The sequence below is a fragment of the Fundulus heteroclitus genome, chromosome 5, assembly GCF_011125445.2.
Source record: "Fundulus heteroclitus isolate FHET01 chromosome 5, MU-UCD_Fhet_4.1, whole genome shotgun sequence".
Classification (NCBI taxonomy): Eukaryota; Metazoa; Chordata; class Actinopteri; order Cyprinodontiformes; family Fundulidae; genus Fundulus; species Fundulus heteroclitus.
Genome location: NC_046365.1, coordinates 37,197,121 through 37,217,171, shown reverse-complemented (window position 1 = coordinate 37,217,171; position 20,051 = coordinate 37,197,121). Strand labels below are relative to the sequence as shown.

General features: G+C 41.6%; 1 protein-coding gene across 2 annotated transcripts in view; it reads right to left on the bottom strand.

Moving 5' to 3' along the window:
* The window catches only part of nr3c2 (nuclear receptor subfamily 3, group C, member 2), a 115,982-nt gene continuing 95,931 nt past the window's right edge, over positions 1-20,051 (bottom strand). The window contains exons 7-8 of one of the 2 annotated variants that reach the window (XM_021316602.2): positions 4,440-4,597; positions 1-2,759 (exon numbers count right to left, since the gene is read on the bottom strand). In XM_021316602.2, the coding sequence (XP_021172277.2) occupies positions 2,604-2,759; positions 4,440-4,597 (314 nt within the window). In that variant the 3' untranslated portion in view covers positions 1-2,603. The remainder of the gene's footprint in view (positions 2,760-4,439; positions 4,598-20,051) is intronic. The other variant, XM_012862898.3, reaches the window with a different exon arrangement.

Sequence of the window (20,051 nt, the reverse complement as noted above, 5' to 3'; positions counted from 1 at the left end):
TTTTTTTCTTTTTTTTAGAGATACCTGTCTAATTTCTTATCAGAGAACAAACATCCAATTAGTGTAAATCTAAATCTGCCAGGTGTAAGAATAAGTTTTGGCTTAACTGCAAACCGCAGCCTGAATGAACAGCCAGTATTCCTCCATCAAAAACACGACTTCTTTTGAATCTTATGCCCTTTGTGCTTCTTCTGACCACCTCAGCAATTTGCTGTAGAGTCTTCCCACAGCATCAACCTCCACACTGAAGAGCGTTCTAGCTTTACTGGCCGAGACTGGATGCACAAGCAAGGAATACGACTTTAGAAGTGGGGCGTTCACTGACCTTAACATTATTGGATGTATTAGTTTCTGACCGGCCAGACCTGGTTCAGGGTCAGTGGCACTAAAAATCAGCTGAAGAAGGGGGCAGCTATGTTTGCTTACGCCTTGGGCCGGCTCTGAGAGGTGCCGGCGTGACAGCTCGGGGTGCCGATGCGGCACACGTGCACCACGCCATGTCGCCGATGTCACGTCGTCTAACCTTAGGCTCGGTGACCGTGCAGAAATCCCTCCCTCTGTTATCACAGTTGCTTAAAGAACCAAACAATCCCCGCTAGCTGCACTAATGCCTCATTTCACATCGTTCCTCCCTCTGTGCAAATCTAAATGCGGAAATAGGATATGGCTAAGTCTATCTATGTGTGCGCGATGACCTACACTGAAAGAGCAGATAAACTATTCACATACTTGCCGAGAGAGAGAGAGAGAGAAAAGAAAACTGCACACAAACTTCATACACTCGTGTAAATACACACTTACAGGGCACAATAACTGGATAACAATCATGCTTGTTATCTTCTCCTGCGACTCGACTCTGTCGCTCTTCAGTAGCATCATCGTGGTTTTCCACTACCGTCCAGAAACCAGTGGGGCGTGAGACTGTTAAATGGTCCAGAAGACGACGGTGAAAGTAATCCAACTTGGCCAAAATATAAGAGGAGGGTGTGGGGGGTGGGGGGGGGGCAACAAAAAAAAAAATCTGACCATTAAGCAGGATAATCTGTTCTTCGTCAACACATACCTTAAAACATCTTCTGTACATCAGCTGAGGAGGGCGGGGTCTAGAAAGTTAACACCTGTACAAACTCACCTGGTATTGATGTGTTAGCTGTAAGCAGAGAGTAATGCTCCACGTTGGATACTAAGTACTTTACAGAGTATGTGTGTTTAATAAACTTTGTGTCCATATATATGGTAGTGTATGGGCAGTCTACTAGTTGCTGTACATGTTACGTCTCGCCTAGCTTTGTAGAAATAAAGCACCTTAATGTAAAATGACTGGCTTGTCAAAAAACACGAACCCTTCTATAAAATGTTTATTTTTTTTTTTTGTTGTTGTTTTTTTATTGTCTCTGGGAAGAGTAGATAAGTGTTGGTTCACAAAGGGCTGGTTTAGCTTCATCGCGGGTAAAAACAGACATTTGGACAGCTGCTCTGGAGATAACACAAATGACAGCTATTACTATAGATGCACCTCAGTCAAATCCATTATCAGCCGACTCTTACTCAAACTGTGTCTGTAAATGCATTATTTTACCCTGCAAGAGTTTGTTTTTTTTCCCCCTCATTTATGTTACTTGATTTTATTTAGTTTTTTTGTTTTTTTTTTGCAGAAAAGGTAAAGTGTTGCATCAACATTGTGTTTTACATCCACGACACAACGTCTCTAAAATAGTCACGGGAGTTTCATGTGCAAGCTTCCTTCACGCTCCAGAGATACATATTCACCTCAAAGCAGCTCAAGCTTTGGACTTTTGCATAATATTCTTGATTGTTTCACTACACGTATTTAGAGTGTCCATGTCAATAATGGCTGCCATGACGCCAACTTGAGAATCAACCTTGGATTTTGTAGCTTGGATGTCATTATTTAGCTTATGATGATACCTCTATAGCCCTTGGGTTATCTTCACAGAGACCCGCCGTAGTACAGCGCCTCCACATGAAGTCCTTTGCTGCTACACGCAGAGCTAATTTACTAGTATATGCAGGATATTTCCGTGTTTGATTATTCTTTTAAAGACTGCATGAGCTGAATTTAATGTTTGCATTAAAATACACAACTTTTCACTGGATTGTTGTTGTTTTTTTAAGGGAATCTCATTTATAGTGCTTGGGGAGCCCGTTTGTAGGAAGGCATGTAAGTGTATTGGCTTTCCGTCTACTCTTGTGTGAATGTTGTCGGTGTATTTTAAGGGATGTATGGCTTTATCTCCACAGAATACTGTTTTCTTCTTTGGGGCAGGGTTGCATGGGTGTACATCAGGATGCTTTTGTCGTGTTTGTCAGAAGTCCGTCTCGTCTCGTCTCGTCGTGTCGTGCTCGATGTCTCAAACTATTCACAGCTCTGAAATGCTTATGATGACTGCAGGGTCCAATCCTTCTGTTCACCACTCGGCTTGACGGTGATCCGAGGCGAGGACGCTGCCATAGAGGGCGACAGGGTGAGGGGGGGGCCGTCAGGTCAGGCCTTTTCCCGGAGTACGTTCCCTTCCCTGAATCTCCTTTTCCTCTCACTTCCCTGGTTCTTAATGCCACCTCTGGTCCAGGTTTGTAGCGAGTCACTTCTTGTGGAAGTAGATCGTGTGAGTAAGGCCCGACTCCACCATCGGTATCTGGTCTCTGATGATCTCGACCAACATTTCGGGGAACTCCACCTTCAGGGCCTGCGACTCACGAAAGGTGTAGAAGCAGAAGTCCAGCAAGTTCCCAACGAGCTGCACATCGGAAACACAAAACGGAATGAAAACAGAATTCAAACTTTGATACTTGCCTTACAAATTAAGTCATGTTACATTCACCAGGTTTGGTGTTTGGTCTAACCCAGAATGGAGTATAGTTAAAAATTGTGAAGAAATATCCCCTACTTTTCAAATCTTTTGGGGGAATAAACACAGAACAGTGCGGCATGCTTTGGCGCTAACGCCACGAGATGAAATGTAGAGCAGCCCGTAATCTTTAGGATTTCCCTACCCAGTAAACGTCTGCCAGTGTGTAATTTAGCCTCGGCAGGAGTCTACTGTAGCTGTTCTGTGTCAGAGAACAGACAGCATCAATGGAGCAAGGAACACAGCAGGCAGGTCAGGGAGAAAGCTGTAGACGAGTTTAAATCAGTGTTGGGTTCTAAAGCAATACCCTAAGCTTTGAGCATCCGACAGAGCTCTGGCGAATCCGTCAGTTAAAAACGGAAAGAGGACGGAAAAAATGCAAACCTACCAAGCCTTGGCTGTCAATCCAAACTGACAGACTTAGGAAGAAGAGCAATATATGAGAACAGAGAACAGAGCCACAATGACCCAGGTGACAACTTTTGGCACTTCGTTAATCTTTGTTAATCTGGCCTCCACTGATGAGTGGCAGGAAATGAGCTGCTGTTTCCAGTCGGTCTGAAGTCATGTGACACAGCAAACACGTTTAACAAACTCAGCTTTCCGGCCTGCGTGAGAAACACTCGGAGTGGCGAAAAACTCACGCCGCACATCACCCACAAATATCCTACAGTCAGCCAAACACGGCAGTATCATGCTGTGGGCGTGGCTTTCTTCACCAGGGACAGGATAGCGGGCCACAGTTGGCGGCTTGCAGCTGTAATGGCGGCAAACCGTGGTTCTATGTGTTGACTCAGTCGGGGTTAAATAAAAATGCACAAAACATCTTAGACTTTTATTTTGGAAAATATTTGGAAACCATGTTTGATTTTCCTTCTACTGCTCGGTTACTGACTACATTCTGTAGGTCTCTGTGTCTCTACTCAATTTATGGCAGACAGGGTTAAAGAGGCATATTTATTTACATTTCTCTCTGTGTTCAGGCACAGTTCCCTGCTTTGCTCTATTCCGCTCACCACTTGGGGGCAGCACGTGTTTTTTTTTTTTTTCTCCCCTTCTTTCTTTCTGCTCAGCTCTGCTTTAGAGAAAGGTCACACTCGACACCGGCCCAAATTATTTAATCATAAGGCCGAATTAATTCTGGTCAGTTATCTTTATGACCTGCCGATCTTCACCTCCGGGCTTTGCTTTCGCACCCGCTGACCCCGTGCGCTGAAACGTGACTGTCATTTAGCACATTTCCCACAGTGACACCTCGGTGCTCTGATCCAATAAACCGAAAGCTGGTATCGATCCTCTTCTGTTCCGTTCACCAATACAGCGCGGTCACTGGCTCTTCCAAAATAACTTCCCCCCTCAGGGATGCAATTATCCTCCCTGCAAACCGCACAATGCTATTGAACCACTAACTAAAGCATTAACCAAAATCCATCATGTTGCCATTTTACTCAACTTTTCCTCTAAGAGCAGAAGCCCAAAGTGGCAGCGCTACAGAAAGCAGGGGCTCTGCATAGAAGTTAGGCTTTGAAGGGAAGGCTGTTTGGTGTGGACAGGGTCAGGGAAACTTACATCATGCATGGCATCCAGCAGCTTGGTGAGCTGGAAGAAGCGCTGCCAGGTTTGGCCGGAGTTGTTGGTCGCCTTTCCCACAGAGCGCCGCAGCTCCTTGATGTAATTAACCCTCATCTCCTCGAAGGCAGCCTGGTTCTTCAGACCCTCTTTGGGAACTGGAAAAGAGATTTCATATGGACTTAGTTACAAAAAACCCACAACAACTTGGCATTTATTTTAAAACAGCTATATTAATTTATTTGAATGTGTTCGTTTAAAATGCGTATAAATCCAATTTTTTTACAAAGCACATAGCCAAACATAAATAAGTTAAGTACATATCTTCAAACTTAAATGTATATGTACACACTTGGAGTCATTCATGTGTATAAAAAATTACAAAACTGTTTCTCAGTAAATTTGGTTATAGTGAGGAAAGAATTTAACATTTCCTTGTTTAAAAAGTTAAAGCTAAAGTAGTCTAAGCTTCTTACTGCTGTTTCATGTCTTTATGGTACTTTAGGTCTCATTTGCATAGAAAAACTACTTTTGATTTTAATGTTTTTTGCTTTTTTAACATAACTTTAGTATCCAGTTTTTATTAAAAAGACAGTTTTACTTTTGGTTATGTGAATCAGTACAACTGTATCAAATGGAGCAGATAATACTTTCTCTGAAAGATCAGGTGTAACTAACCACCATGTTTAAGACTGGGCTGCTGTGGTACTAACCAGCTATCTCTCAGCTTGGTAAGTCAACATATATTATATTATAACCGTGTTATGGCCTACAAAATAATGGAGGAGACCACAGACTTGACAGCTGTCAAGCTCCTCCTTCCTTAGCTGCCAAATACAGCTGCCTGTTCACAGAGTGCTGTATTCAAGCATCTGGCATAGCAAAGAAAGTTGAGTGGAAGGAAAAAGTGTGGTACAAAGAGCAGCAAGGATGACAGCAGCCTTAAGAGGACCGTGAAGGAAAGCCCATTCAGGAGTTTCCAGGCGATTCAAGTTTTTGAAATATGTCAGGGCAAAAGTCCTCAATACAGAGAAACGTTTTGCGTTTCAAATGAGAATCAAGGTCGCAGAGTCTGGAGAAAAGGAGGAAGGGAACCGAATCTGAGTTGCTTGGGTCCAGGGTGAAGTTTCCACAGTGTGTGATTTGGGGAACCCATCAGCTGGCCCCCGCTGTGTCAAAGTCAGCAGAGCCATCTACCGGGTGATTTTAGAGACTTGGTTTTTCCCGCAGCTCACCAGGTTCACGGAGTTGCTGCAGGACTTGGTACCTGAACACACCGCCAAAAGCACTAATACCGCCTTTAATGAGCGTGGTGTTACTGTGCTTGACTGACCAGCAAACTGCCCTGACCTGAACCCAACAGAAAACCAGTGCAGAAGAAGAAAAGAGACACTAGACCCAACAATGCAGATATTCTGAAGGCTGCTATTAAACATATGAGTGGAGACACAGGCTGCACATCTCCATTCACTGAACCAGTAATCCATACAAAAGGATCCCCAACTAAGTACTGAGTGCATTTATTTTAATAGTATAAGGATATATATTTTAGTATGCTGGCATTCCTGGTTTGAAAATTCTTTTTTGGTGGGTTCCATACAATATTCCCATTTTCCAAGCAACTAGATTTAGTTTCATTAGCTGAAAACTAGAAAACCAACCCTCAGCCAAATGAACAGAAATTGATTTGGCTAAACTACCTGGATGTTACTTTAATCAGATTCTCTCACAGAACAGGTTCAAGACTGTGTAAAGCTTCGGACATTTAGAGTTTGGAGAGATTCACGCCATTAAACCTCAGCTCCTTGCGATGCCTTCACTGTAGCTTCAATTCGCCCTAAAAAGGAACACATTCGCAGTTGAAAATCCGCCTGAAATGTCAACAACATGGAGTGAGCTTGATCCAGTTTAGAACTGGCTGGCAAGCAGTCGTTTAACGCGATTTGCAGAAAACGGGCCAAGCCGTGTGCAGCCACCAGTGTGTGCCTTTAATGACGAGGTGTGGAACTGTGTTAAGGGTAATTAGAGGTGCCTGGTGAATTAGGCTTCCACTCCCACACACAGCCATGTTTTTTTGGGGGAATTATCTCTGTGTTGATGATTTAAGCCAGTTTAGCAACTCTCCATTTTCACATGCACCATTCCAAGCCGTAATTAGTTCTTAGATTTAGATTTATGAACGATGACTGGAACAAAAATCTAAAAGCCATTCATGGAAACTTCTCAGAAAGCACAAAGAAAAACGATGTGAATGTAACCATAGCTCCTTATGAATTAGTGTGCCCTTCATTTAGTTGCCAAACAACTGCAGCCTGCACACTAAGGTTATTAGCTTAGTGCAAATGGTGTATTTACAGTTATAAAATAGGATAACTACTGTCCAATGGCGTTTACACAGTTACAATATCTGTTTCAACTAATTGGAGATTCTAGGGTCATTTTGCATCATCAGAAATCTTAGTTTTGCATCATAATAGTACTATGAAGTATAGAAAGAAAATACCAAACCCAAGTGCATAAAAAATATACATACTCCTTCATTTGTGATTGATTTTGTTAAAAAAAACCAAACACAAACTTCAGCTTATTGTGGCTTACTGCGGTAGACCAACAGAAATAATTTTAAAGTGGACACAAAATGTGGTTTTGAAAATATTTAGCAAATACTATTCTAAAAGGCATGACTTGAATGCATTAAGTTTATTACTGTAATGCTACAAATATGAAAATGTTCATACCTTTAGTCTGTTTTTGTTATTTTGTCACATTTACATGTTTATGATCACCACACATATTTTTATATCAATCATAGACAACCGGAGTACATATGGAAAGTAGATTTCAAATGAATACTCTGTGTATTAAGAGAGAAAGTAATCCAAATCAACCTCGCCTTAAGTGATAACTTCCTTGCCTCACATGTTAAATCGTGAGTTAGCTCTAATTAATCACATTTTTGGTTTAATTTTATGAACCACACCCAAGCACCCACTCAATGCCAGATGTGTTAAATCAAGAACTCACTTAAATAGGACCTGTCTGACAACATGAAGTAGGCTGAAAGATCCTAAACAACAACACTTCATACACAGAGCCACTGACTATCAATCTGGAAGAGTTACAATTGAATTCCTAAGGTTTGGTGAGCCGGTGACGAGTGACCAGCCAACTAAAGCTACTCCAAAGCTGCACTGATAACTCATCCAGAAGGTCAGAACAACATCTAAAGCACAGCAGACCTCCTTTTCTTCCGTTAAGGTCAACTTTGATGATTCAACAAGTAGAAGGAAACCGGGGAAAAGCTGCATCTACGGGAGATTTCAACGCTGAAACCAAAGAGTGATCTTGATGATTTTCAAGACTTTTGGGAAAATATGGAATAGACTGATGTAACAAAAAGGAGATTTTTTTTATGTTTTTGGAAGGCTTGTGTCCTGTTAAAACTGGTGTCAAGTATGCTGGTGAAGATTTTCAGTCATCCAGGTCATGGTCATTCCAAAAATGTAAAAAACAACTGGGCAACAAAGGGTTGGGTTGTAAACTCCCTGTTGCAGAGGAGTGGACTAGTTTCAGTTTAATCTGCATGTTATCTAAGACATTACAAGGCCTTTGTTGGGCAGTAGTATAAAGCTTGTAACTCCACATTACTCCAGACTTTTTGAATTGAGAAAGCTTCCGGGATAGGAAGCGAAACGTCTTCAAACTTCAGAAAAAAAGTCTAGTTGTTTTGTTTTTTACTTTTTTGAACTGGTGTCAAAGCTACACAGCATTTCAGAAAGAGAACATCATAGCAACACTCAAACATAGTGACGGCAGTGCGTCTGGGCCTGCTTTGTTGCTAGCAGGACTTGGACAGCTTGCGGTCAGCGACAGAGCCATGACTTCTCCTCTCTAGCAGAAATCCCTGAAGGAGTATGTCTGGGCATCAGTTTATGACCTCAAGAATCAGAACCAGCTGTATTGGCGACGATTGTGTGCACAATCTAAGAAACAGACCTTGGTTGCAGCTCTCACAGCATCCAGACATTAGGTTTAAATATGCAAGCAGCAGTATGTACATGCAGCTCAGGCTGTGAGGTGCTCATTGTGTTAATCAGGGACACAGACTGGAGGATGAAGCTGTCTCTGTGGCGGCAGCAGACTGAACTCAGTTCAGAAGTTCAGCTCTGAATGGCACAACAGACGAGGTTTTGGAATGGCCCAGTCAAAGCATGGCGTTTAAATTCAAATGCTGTGGCATAGCAACCCATTAATGCTCAAAAGCGTTATAAAGTGGCTGAATAAGAGCACTTCTACAAGTAATATGGGCGCAGAAGTCTTCCACAACGATACCAAAGACTACCAGTTATCCAACACCTAATGTCCAACATTAGGTGCCACAACCAGTGAAGTTTCAGGGAAATAGCTTTTTCACAGGGGAGGAAAAAAGCAGGTTGGGCAGAATTTTAAATTCATTAAATGTAGTCATTTTAAAATAGCTTTCCGCATTTAGTCTGCCTACACTGCAAAAATGGATCTAAAAATAAGTAAAAAGTTCTTAATGTTAGTGTATTTATTCTTGATTTGAGCAGGTAAATAAGATTATCTGCCAATGGAATGAATATTTTGACCCCTAAAATAAGATAATCAGACATCCTGCACTTGAAATAAGATAATGGAGATGAATTGTTCCTATTTTAAGTGCAAAAATCTTATTCCATTGGCAAATAGTCCTATTTACCTGCTCAAATCAAGGACAAATGCGCTAATTTTAAGAACATTTTACTTATTTCTAGTTCTGTTTTTGCAGTGTATTTCTGTCTGACGTTAAACTTTGTTCTGAAAGATGTTTGTGTGACAAAAAAAAAAAAAAAAGCAAAAACAGAGGAATGAATGTCAAGCACATTTTTTTTGCCTGATTCTAAAACAAAAATAAAGTTCTGAGCAGAGAACATATGAATGCTCTTTAAAATTGGTGCTGAAGGCACTGACCGTGGCACGTTTTCTGAACACAGGCAGTAGCAGAATCTGCTTTAATGACCGTATAACGTGCCTGATTAGGCCAGCAGACTGGTCTGGCCCAAACCCCATAGGTTCCACGCAGCTTCACATGTGTCCCCGGTCCAACACACGGGGATTAATGACTGGACTGCTTCGTCAGCATGCAGCAAAGTTCTACCGAGTCCTGCTAGTAACCTAATTATTTGATACGGGTGTTTGGAGACAGATATAACAATTTGTGCGACGCCTGCTCTCAAAAACTGGATTTTGACACCTGTGCACTGACATTCGGCTCGAGCAAAATCTGCACGAGACCGTCCACCTAGATACGCCAGGAAGAAAACACAACATACAGAGAAAAAACACTAAAGCAAAGCCAAACTAAAATATACCAACCGTGGTATTGTGTTTTGCACAGCAGACAATGTTAATATCAGCTCTAATGGGTTGAAAAAAAACTCACCCCGGCACACATAGACACAATCCGACTATATTCTTCTATGCTTATCAGTATCCTGTGAGCCTAGGAAAAATTAAAACTAATTGTAGGAACGCTCGCACTCTAACACAAATGAAAGTACTTGTTTGAAACACAAAGTCTCAGAGGATCAAACACTGTAACTGTGAAGATGCGCGCTCCGCTGCTTTCCCCCCCCTCGCTCACTTTCTGTGTTTTCCTTTTCGCTGTTTCTTTTACACCCAGACACCTCCAGGCCTAACGTACATGGAGCTGGGAGCAGAGAGAAAAACAGATTGTTCTCTGCTGTGGAGCCTGGGCGTTCTGAGCTACATTTCATGCCTGACATGATGAGAACGTGCTGAGAACTGAGGGTCACATTTGGACCCGTTGGGTTTTTTTTTTTTTTTGCCCACTGACCCTAATAGACCTTGCTTAGAAACAGACCTGCTGTTCTGCATGTGGCCTTAAAAAAAATCAGATATTTGTATAATTTGATATCAAATGGATTTTTATTTCTGCAGAACCCATTCAGCAAGGCTATAATTCTTTCTGTGGATAAATCTACATTCCTGCAGGTCCAGTGAACCGATTTATTGTACTCATTATGGGCATGAAGGTAATTAATTTTGGGCTTTTAATGATTTCTTTCAATAAGTGGTGCTCAAAGTTCCAAGATGTGTTAACATGACAGGGTCAGGGCCTTTTAACCTCTAGCTTTTGGTTATGATTGACTGCTGCTGCTGCTGGTGGTGGTTTTTATTTCTCAGAGTAAAACGACTTCTTTGACGGTCCTCTTCGGAAAGAGCAAAACAATCTCCAACAATCATTGAGCAAGAGGCTGGGTGCACCCTGGACAGTAATGCCAATCCATCACAGGGCAACAAAGACATGTACACACACACCTAATGGCCCAAGAGTCAAGTTTCTGCACTGTGGGAGGAGACCGGAGTACCCGGAGAGAACCTATGCATGCACAGAGAGAACGTTCACGCTTCATGCAGAAACACCCCAGGCCAGGATTCAAACCCAGGACCCTCTTGCTGCAAGGAAACAGTGCTACCAACTGCACATTCCTCACTTAAGTACCATTTACAAGAATTTATTTGAAATAAAATAACAGAGCAAAATACTTGAGTATAAAGTCAGTAAAATCAGTCATACACACCCACAAGCCATCATGGATGCTCACAACGACGCAGAGACTGAAGCACGCGGTGATTATAATATTTCTAGTCTTCAAAACTTAAAGTGGTACGACTATTTATATTCTCATCCAGAGTATTTCGTTTGTCTAAACGGCGCATCCTGCTGCGTTCACACAGGTGAGACACAAAACCGAAGCATTAAAATTACGGCACAACGTGCAGCAACAGAGCGGAGGGCTTAGCTTTGGGTGCAGCCTTTTAACGTTCTCCCATTAAATTGCTGCGGGGCATTTCTCTCTTGATGTTGTAATCACTAGTGGATATTGGACCGTGCGCCGCGGCCAGTCATGGTGGGGTGACTGATTTGAAAGGACCCATTGTCAAACTGACTGAACTGGCTGAATGGCGATCATTGTTGGCGGTTGTGGCAGATAATTTATGATATTTTGCTGCATATGGCATATTTAGCACATAGTTTGCAGCTGAAACCACTTGCTTATTAATTTAGTTGCAGGATTAGTGGTAGTCTACGGGGGTCTCAGCCACCTGAGCCATATGCAGGCCGAAGCTATAAAGAAATACAAGTAAGTTCATCAAAGAACAAATATGTATTAAAAACACTGATAAAAACACAAATAGTTGTACTTTGAGCACCTTAGCTGTTGATAGCATTCTGTAGACACTGAAAAAAATGATGTCTGCAAGTCATGTGCACAGAATGAGGAAGTTTTATTCTGTAAGGATGAATTTCTTTCAGTTAGACCTCAATTTACAAGGAAATAGCAAAACAGATTGAAATGCTGACTGTGATATTACATTTTTTTAGAGGATGAACTACATGTTATGTGAATTTAAATGATTTTCAATCATTCTCCGGCCACTTTGTTCCACAAAAGTCAAGGTTAGAATGCCCAATTTTTTTTTTTTTAAATCCAAAAACTATTTTAATGAACACCAGTTCTGCCAAGAAGGTTGGTAAAATATCCAGACAGAAGGACTTCAAAGGCAAGTGCATCTTGCTAAAATACATTTAACCTCACATCGGTTGGACGGTGTGATTTTGAACATCTGTGGATCAGAGAAAAATCCACGATAAATCCCAACTCAGGAATAAAATTCTATTTTTTAGGGGTCACTGTAGCATTGAATTTTATCAACAGCTATTTAAATAAATCTTTAAAAGCCTGACTTGATGTAAACCTTTGACCTTCTGACTGCATGTGCATCTGAAGCAAAGGGAAAGCTGCTCGGCATGTCTTACGCCGGTTAGAGATCAAATCGTCAGCGTTTAGCAGGAAATGTGCGATTATCAATGCTCTGTGGGGTCCAATAAACAGTCTGACCAATCTGACCCATCTGATATGAGCCTGATTATTAATAATAATAATAAAAAAATCCAGCACGTAACAGATCACATGCCTAAAGAGACCACTTTAAATGCAGACCCTGCGTGTTTGTGTGGAGACGAGGAGCCTAACTGGTTTGAACAGGCCACTGCTTTTGTACCAAATCCAAATAGGGTCATAAGACACCGCGGGCTCAGTGAAACCTTAGCCAAGGTCAGAGGGAAACAACAGCCCCTGTCTCTTTTCTCCTTATCCCCCTTTTCCTCTCTGTGTTTCGCTCGTTCACCTTACGTAGCATACAAATGCACTTCTACAAGCCCGCCCAAAGGCACACACACACAAACCCTGACTGTGGCGCTCCCTCAGCTGACGGGCTTTGACACCTCCTCTGTAAACAACGTCCCACCATTATATCAGAACGGGTGTAAAACAAGGGCTTCCTACAACGCCTGCGGTGGAGATCTGTTTTAAAAAGTGCTAAACCAAACTCCCATACGGTTCAGACACCTCATCGTGAGGACTTTGGGCCACGATTGGGAATCCGAGCGCAGGGTGATCGCTTTCTTTCTCTCCATGCCTCACATCTCAGTTATATTTTGACTAAATTTAAAGTCCGAAGTAGAACGAACCGGCTGTGAAGCATCTCCAATCCCCTGTTTTCATTCTGCGTCCACGCTTCTTTTATCTCCGCCCGCTCTTTGAGAACTCCAGCCGGGGTTTCAAGGAAGCGCAGAAAAATAGCAGGTCTTGGAGCATTGCCTGGTGCTTGACTGGCCTTTATTAAGTACAGCGGGGCTCTTTGGAAAGCCTCCAGAGGACCGGTGAGGAGAGGAGAGGGAGGCCACAGCAACAGAAGGAGCAGTGCTGCCATCCCGCTGCACTATAAGTCTTTTCTTTCCTCCTCCCAGTCCATGTGCACCTGTTCTCCGCTACTAACACCAACTCATCTTACCAACCTGTCTAATTTTCCTTCTTTTAATATTTTTATTTCAGCGTCTGCTCCTTCGGTTCTTTCTTTCTTTAAAGGAAAGAAAATAAAAGTAAAATAAAGATATCACATTTAAAAAGGACAAGACTGCCTTCAAAATGTAAAAAAAAAAAAAAAGTGTTCAAACAACAAAGAATACTAATTAAATATCATGAATTTCAAGAGCGTTGAATAAAACTTAAAGTGTTGAAGGTTTTGAAATGAAATTGGAGCCACGACAACATAATGTCCTATAATAGAAAATATTACATTTGGACCATGTCCAAATGTAATATTTGGACATGGGGAGATTTAAAGAAGCTGTCTGTATTCTGCATCTGTAATCTACACAATCTACACATCACTGCATCCTCTGTGAATAACACAAACCCTAGTAAAATCATATCGGTGTAAAATACTGTAAATGTGGATTCCTGGGTCAATGTGAGCTTCTGTGCTTTCTGTGTCTCTGCTCTGTCTTCTCTAAGCCCCAGTGGGTCGAGGTAGATGAGCGTTCACACTGAGCCTGGTTCTGGTTCTGCTGGAGGTTTTCCTCCCTGTTAAAGGGGAGTTTTCCTCTCCACTGTCACTTCATGCATGCTCAGTATGAGGGATTGCTGCAAAGCCATCAACAATGCAGACGACTGTCCACTGCGGCTCTACGCTCTTTCAGGAGGAGTGAATGCTGCTTGGAGAGACTTGATGCAACCTGCTGGGTTTCCTTAGAGAGGAAACTTTCTGACCAACCTGGAGGATTTGATGGAATCTGACTTTGGAAAGAGCCTTGATGTGACATGTTTCATGTATTGTCGCTATATAAATAAAATTGAATTGAATTGAATTGAATTAAATAAACTTAAATCAATATTAAAACTAAATATTGTAGCACAATAAAAATTCCTGAAGAAATCAAACCTTTAACTTAGGCACATTTATTCAGTGAGAAAAAAAGCAAAGACTGTTTTGTAGTAGTTTTTTTAAATTAGGAGTACAGTAGTTAATATTGTTAAAACTAAAAAAAAAACTGCATATTAAAAGCACTGAAGCAGAATAGAACAGGGAAAGGTGGATTTCTGTCCAGTCCTCTTTGCACAATCTCTCTAGAACATCCAGAGTGCTCAGTCCTCTCAGTTATTTTACTTATATTTGTCTTTTCCTGACAGCCTGTTCTGTTCGGCGGCTATGGATGCCTTTACTGTGTCGGGACAGATTTTCTCTAAGAAGGGGGTATGCTGGCACATTCAATTCAATTCAATTTAATTCAATTAAATTTTATTTATATAGCGACAAATCATGAAACATGTCATCTCAAGGCACTTTACAAAGTCAAATTCAATCATATTATACAGGTTGAGTCAGATTATACAGATTGGTCAAAAATTTCCTATATAAGGAAACCAGTTGATTGCATCAAGTCTTTGCAAGCAGCATTCATTCCTGGAGAAGCGTAGAGCTACAGGGAGAGTCATCTGCATTGTACATGGCTTTGCTGCAATCTCTCATACTGAGCATGCATGAAGCGACAGTGGAAAGAAAAACTCCCCTTTAACAGGAAGGAAATCTTCCAGCAGTACCAGGCTCAGTATGAACGGTCATCTGCCTCGACCACTTCCATGGTTGCATAATTGTCCGCCTTCATTTAAAGCAAATATAAGCCACACATTTTTAGCCTACAACGAGAATTACAAGATAAAAAACCCATTCAGCGTTCAGTGTTTCTGTCTTAAAAGTACCGGAGAGAAATGTGAAATGCCTGGACTAATTGTCACCCTGTAAAAGTCTTGTTCCGGACATCAACACACCGTGGCTTCTGCAGGTGAGATTTTACAGCACATACTTTGCCTAATTTACATCCCGAGGTCACAAAGTGGCAGCAGTGTTATTGAGAAAGAAGAAAGTTTCCAGCAAAACTGTAGTTTCAGGATAAAGGAGGTTCAGGAAACAAGGAATGGAAATTAAATAAAAAAATAATAATTCTACAGTGATCACGGAAAGGTTTGCTCCCTCGGGTTTGAAGTAAATTCAACTTCTGCTTTTCCAAAAAAAAAAAGAAAAAAACCTTACAGCAATAACAGCCAATGGTCCTGAACCATTAAAACATGACGGCCACTAAACCGAAGACCACGACCCAATAGGAAAAAATAAATAAAAATCACCCAATGAAGTAGGTAACTCTGTCCCCTAAAACACTTCAGCAGCAGTAAGCATGGTCACTTCAAAACTTACAGCCTCTTGTGTTTGTCAGATTAATTTTAATAGAGACCTTCTATGTTAATAGTTAACGACCTGCAGCGGACTATCAACAGATCTGCTCGCTTGCAGAACCGCACCTATGTGCACACCTCACAGCTTTAGTCATTATTTAAAATGAGACGGGTGAGGGTGCTTCTGAACCATTGCCATGCTGAAGGAGCGTTCCTTCAAACGCTCACTCCCATCCGCGTTTCTTCCTGGTTCACAATCTGACACACTTACAAAAAGGGTTGTAGTTTAAGTAAGCAGTGAAACGTATTTCTGTTCACCACTGGTGCCACCTCAAACATACCTTTGCACAAATGCTGACATGCTCCATCCCAAATTAAAGCAAGGAAATGGCACAAACTATTTTGCAATACAGAAAGTCTTATAAAACAGAAAGTCTTATAAAACTACACCCATGAATTAATGTATTTTATTTAGCATTTTATGTCACAGACCAACACAAAGTACTGCGCTTGAAGTGGAATAAAGAGCAGCATTTTAGAATTGTGCCGTGTATTTAGATCCCTTTACTCCCGTACTCCTGAATATAAACCAAACTGCAACCAATTGCTTTTAAAATCAATCCAATCCAAAACTCTCATATGTTATGTAGACCACATTTTTTGGTCTACATACCAAACTCACATGTTGGGTGGAAAACAGAGAACAGCACACTGAAAACAACGTTTATATTTTGAATGGCTTTTCTTCAGCAGGGACAGGGAAGCTGATCAGAGTTGATGGACAGATGGATGGAGCTAAATAGGACAACCCTGAAAGAAAAACCTGTTTGAAGCTGCAAAAGACCCAAGACTGGGGCTGGAGATTCACTTTCCAACAGGGCATCTCTAAAGAAGACGTGCAGAAATGGGTTATATCAAAGGATTTTCCTGGGTTAGTAAGTCAAAGGCCAGACCACAATCACATTAAGAATCTGTTATGTCCTGAAAATTGCTGTTAATTGATACTATCCATTCAATCTGACTAGATTTGAGCTAATTCCATAAGAACAATGGGCAGAAGTTCAGCCTGCAGACATACAAATCTGGCAGCGACATCCACCAAATGAGCCGGGGCTTGCAGCACAAAGCGGTTAAAGGTGCATAGCCACGTTATTTTACTTTTTAAAAATATACACGTCAGTAGCGCACTCTGGCTGCATACAAAGTTTTTATGAAAGGTTATCACGTCCCGCTGGCGTATTAGTTGTTATTTTGTTGTTTTATGCTTTGTTTTTGCTAAGTTTGTTAGTAAATAAAGCCTTTCGTGTTTATTTATGATTATAACGGAAGTACAACACTACACTTCACAGCAGGGGTTAAAACAAGGAAGCGGCTAACAGGTGTTAGCATCTCCGGGCGAAATGGTGAAGAAAGGTCCAAGATCCAGTGGAAAAAAAAAAGGCTAAAATAATACATGATTGCCAGAGTGAAAAGACTGGAACGTTGCTGGGAATCCAGTCTGAACGTTGGTGTTCACTGAAGCGGACGCTAAACCTGCCGAGGCTCAGATGTGACGCAGAGTTGACTGATGTGAGTAAATGTTCTGATATGAGGCTCTTAAAGTTACTGTAGATCATTTTATTTAATAAATAACGGTTGTCCTTCAATCACACTGAGCTGCTGCTTTACTGGAGAAGGTCAGGCTCGGTCCAGCATTATTTCATTTTTTATTTATTTATTAAGCAAACCGGCTTTGACTCAGTAGAGCTGAATACAAACGTACCACACACAGTTTATTTTTTTTAAACAGTTTGAAACCAATAAATAATTATACTTTCACCTCCCAGTTATGTACTATGTGTGTTATGCACTTTCTGTTCGTCTGTTAAATATTCCCCATCTCATATCTTGACGTCTGTGCTTATGAAATGCCAAAAAGGGGTAAAAATCTCAGGGGGTTAAAAATAAATATTGAAGGCACTGTAAATAAAAACCATTTCCTCAACACTAAATGCTCTTGTGTTTCGGTTTGACCTTGACCGGTAGGGGTACGTTGTCCTAAATGAAAGTGACAAAGATGCCGCATTTATCTGTTATGATTAAAACGATGGCAACAGTAAAAAAAAAAAAAAAAAGACAAGAAACTGTTTATCTGAACAGCTCAGATCAAATACGGCTGGAGAGCTGGTGGGTGCACTTTGGCAGGTTGAGACTTTATTTTGTGATCAGGGTGAATAAAATCAAATAAAGCAGAAAACATTTCCGTCACAGAGTAGCAAAATGTCACCCTTTCTTTCGCGTGTGCCCAATGTTGCACCGTGCAACATCATGTCTGTTTTCACAGTTCGGATCTTTGTTAACGGATTACTACGAATGAGATTAAAGTGTGACCTAAAAGAGTTTAGAATAGCATTGATAGTGGGTGCAAGGAGAGCTGCTCCTGCCAGCACTGTCTCAAAGGTGTGTGCTGGAGCAGAACACCAAACACCTTATCAGTACACTTCTTATGTCAAAGGCAGCCTTTTGGTAAAGCAAGGTGGGAGTTTTTTTTTTTTAAATACAAAAATCCAAATTATAACTGCTCTAATTTTATTCATAAGGCTGGCGAGAAAAAAAAGAGTTGTGCATAAATTACGTAGAAGGAAATTTTACCGACATGATTCTGCTAAGAAATTGAAACTGTGTTATATCAAATGTTGTAATCTTTTGGTTTCCCAAAAAAAAAGCATCAATTGGTTTTTCTTCCCACTGTCGCTTCATGCTTGCTCAGTATGAGGGATTGCAGCAAAGCCATGTACAATGCAGACGACTCTCCGTGTGCCTCTACGGTTCCCCAGGAGTGAATGCTGCTTGTCGGGACTTTGATGCAATCAACTGGTTTCCTTATATAGGACATTTTTGACCAATCTGTATAATCTGACCCAATCTGTATAATATGATTGAACTTGACTTTGTAAAGTGCCTTGAGATGTTTCATGATTTGGCGCTATATAAATAAAATTGAATTGAATTGAATTATTTCAGCAACCAAAAAGCTGCTGACCATAGCGTACGTCTGGGCTAGCTAGCACATGTTTCTTGCCCAGATATTCACTGTATTCTCAGGAATATTCACTGACCAATGCAAATCACTGAATTTAGGTGTTCCGATCCCTTCCCCGTCTACAGGTGTGTGAAATCCAGCACTTACGCAGGCCTGCAGACCGCGTCTACAAACACTTTGGAAAGAATGCGTCGATTACAGCAGCTCAGTAAATTCCAGGCATGCTACAGTGACAGGATGTTACCTCCGCAAGAAGGGAAAATTCCCTCCAACTAAATATTTCAAAGACAGCTTAAAATGGTTTTAAAACCCGACCGAAGCAACTGGGAACAACAGCAACAGGGTGGTAGCCACAAAAATGAACAGGGCGGGGTCAGCAGATACTGAGGGGCCCAGAAGGCAGAGGTCACCAACTTCCAACCGAGTCAATATCTACAGACCTTCAAACTTCATACGGCCTTCAGATAAGCTCCATAACGCTGTACAGAGAGCTTCGTGTAATGGTCTCCATGGCAGAGCAGCTGCATTCAAGCCTTACCAGACATTACCAAGTTTAACGCACAGCGTCACACGTAGTCATGTGGAGCAGTGGAGACGTGTTCTCCTCCGTTTGCCAGGAGAACGGCAACGACCTGACTGCATTGTGTCAAGTGTAAAAAGTTGGTGCAGAAGGGCTCAGTGGAGGGGAACCTGACTGGCCACACAGTCCTGAACTCAACCTGATAGAAAGCCCTGGAGATTAATTAGAACCAAGACTGTGAGGCAGACCTTCTTTGTCCAACATCAGTGCCTGACCACATAAAATCCTCCCCTGGAGGGACGGTCAGAACGTCCCGCAAACATTCCTAACCCTTGTAGAAAGCGTCACCAGAGGAGCTGAACATGTTAGAACTGCAAAGAGTGCACCAGCAGTATATTAAACCCTATGGATTAAAAATGGGATGTGAGCCAAGATGACATGTTTGTGAAGACAGACGAGCATATCATTTTGGCGGTAAAGTGACGGTGTGGATTCGTGCATGCTTAGAGTGTGAACACCAACAAAAAACTCTAATCTATCATTTATTTTTCAGGGAAAAGGTAAAAAATGTTATGTTCCGTTTAGCTGTGACACCATTCTGGGACGCACATCATCTGCCATTACCCTGTCTAACCTAGAAAGTATTCCTGGGTCAATTTGTTCTTCAGAACCAGAACCACTGAACCTGATTCTGGTTCTGCTGGAGGTTTTCCTCCTTGTTAAAGGGGAGTTTTCCTCTCCACTGTCGCCTCAGGCATGTTCAGTATAAGGGATTACTGCAAAGCCATCAACAATGCAGACGACTGTCCACTGTGGCTCTACGCTCTTTCAGGAGGAGTGAATGCTGCATGGAGAGACTTGATGCAACCTGCTGGGTTTCCTTAGAGAGGAAACTTTCTGACCAACCTGTATAATCTGACCCAATCTGTATAATCTAATTCAATTTGACTTTGGAAAGTGCCTTGAGA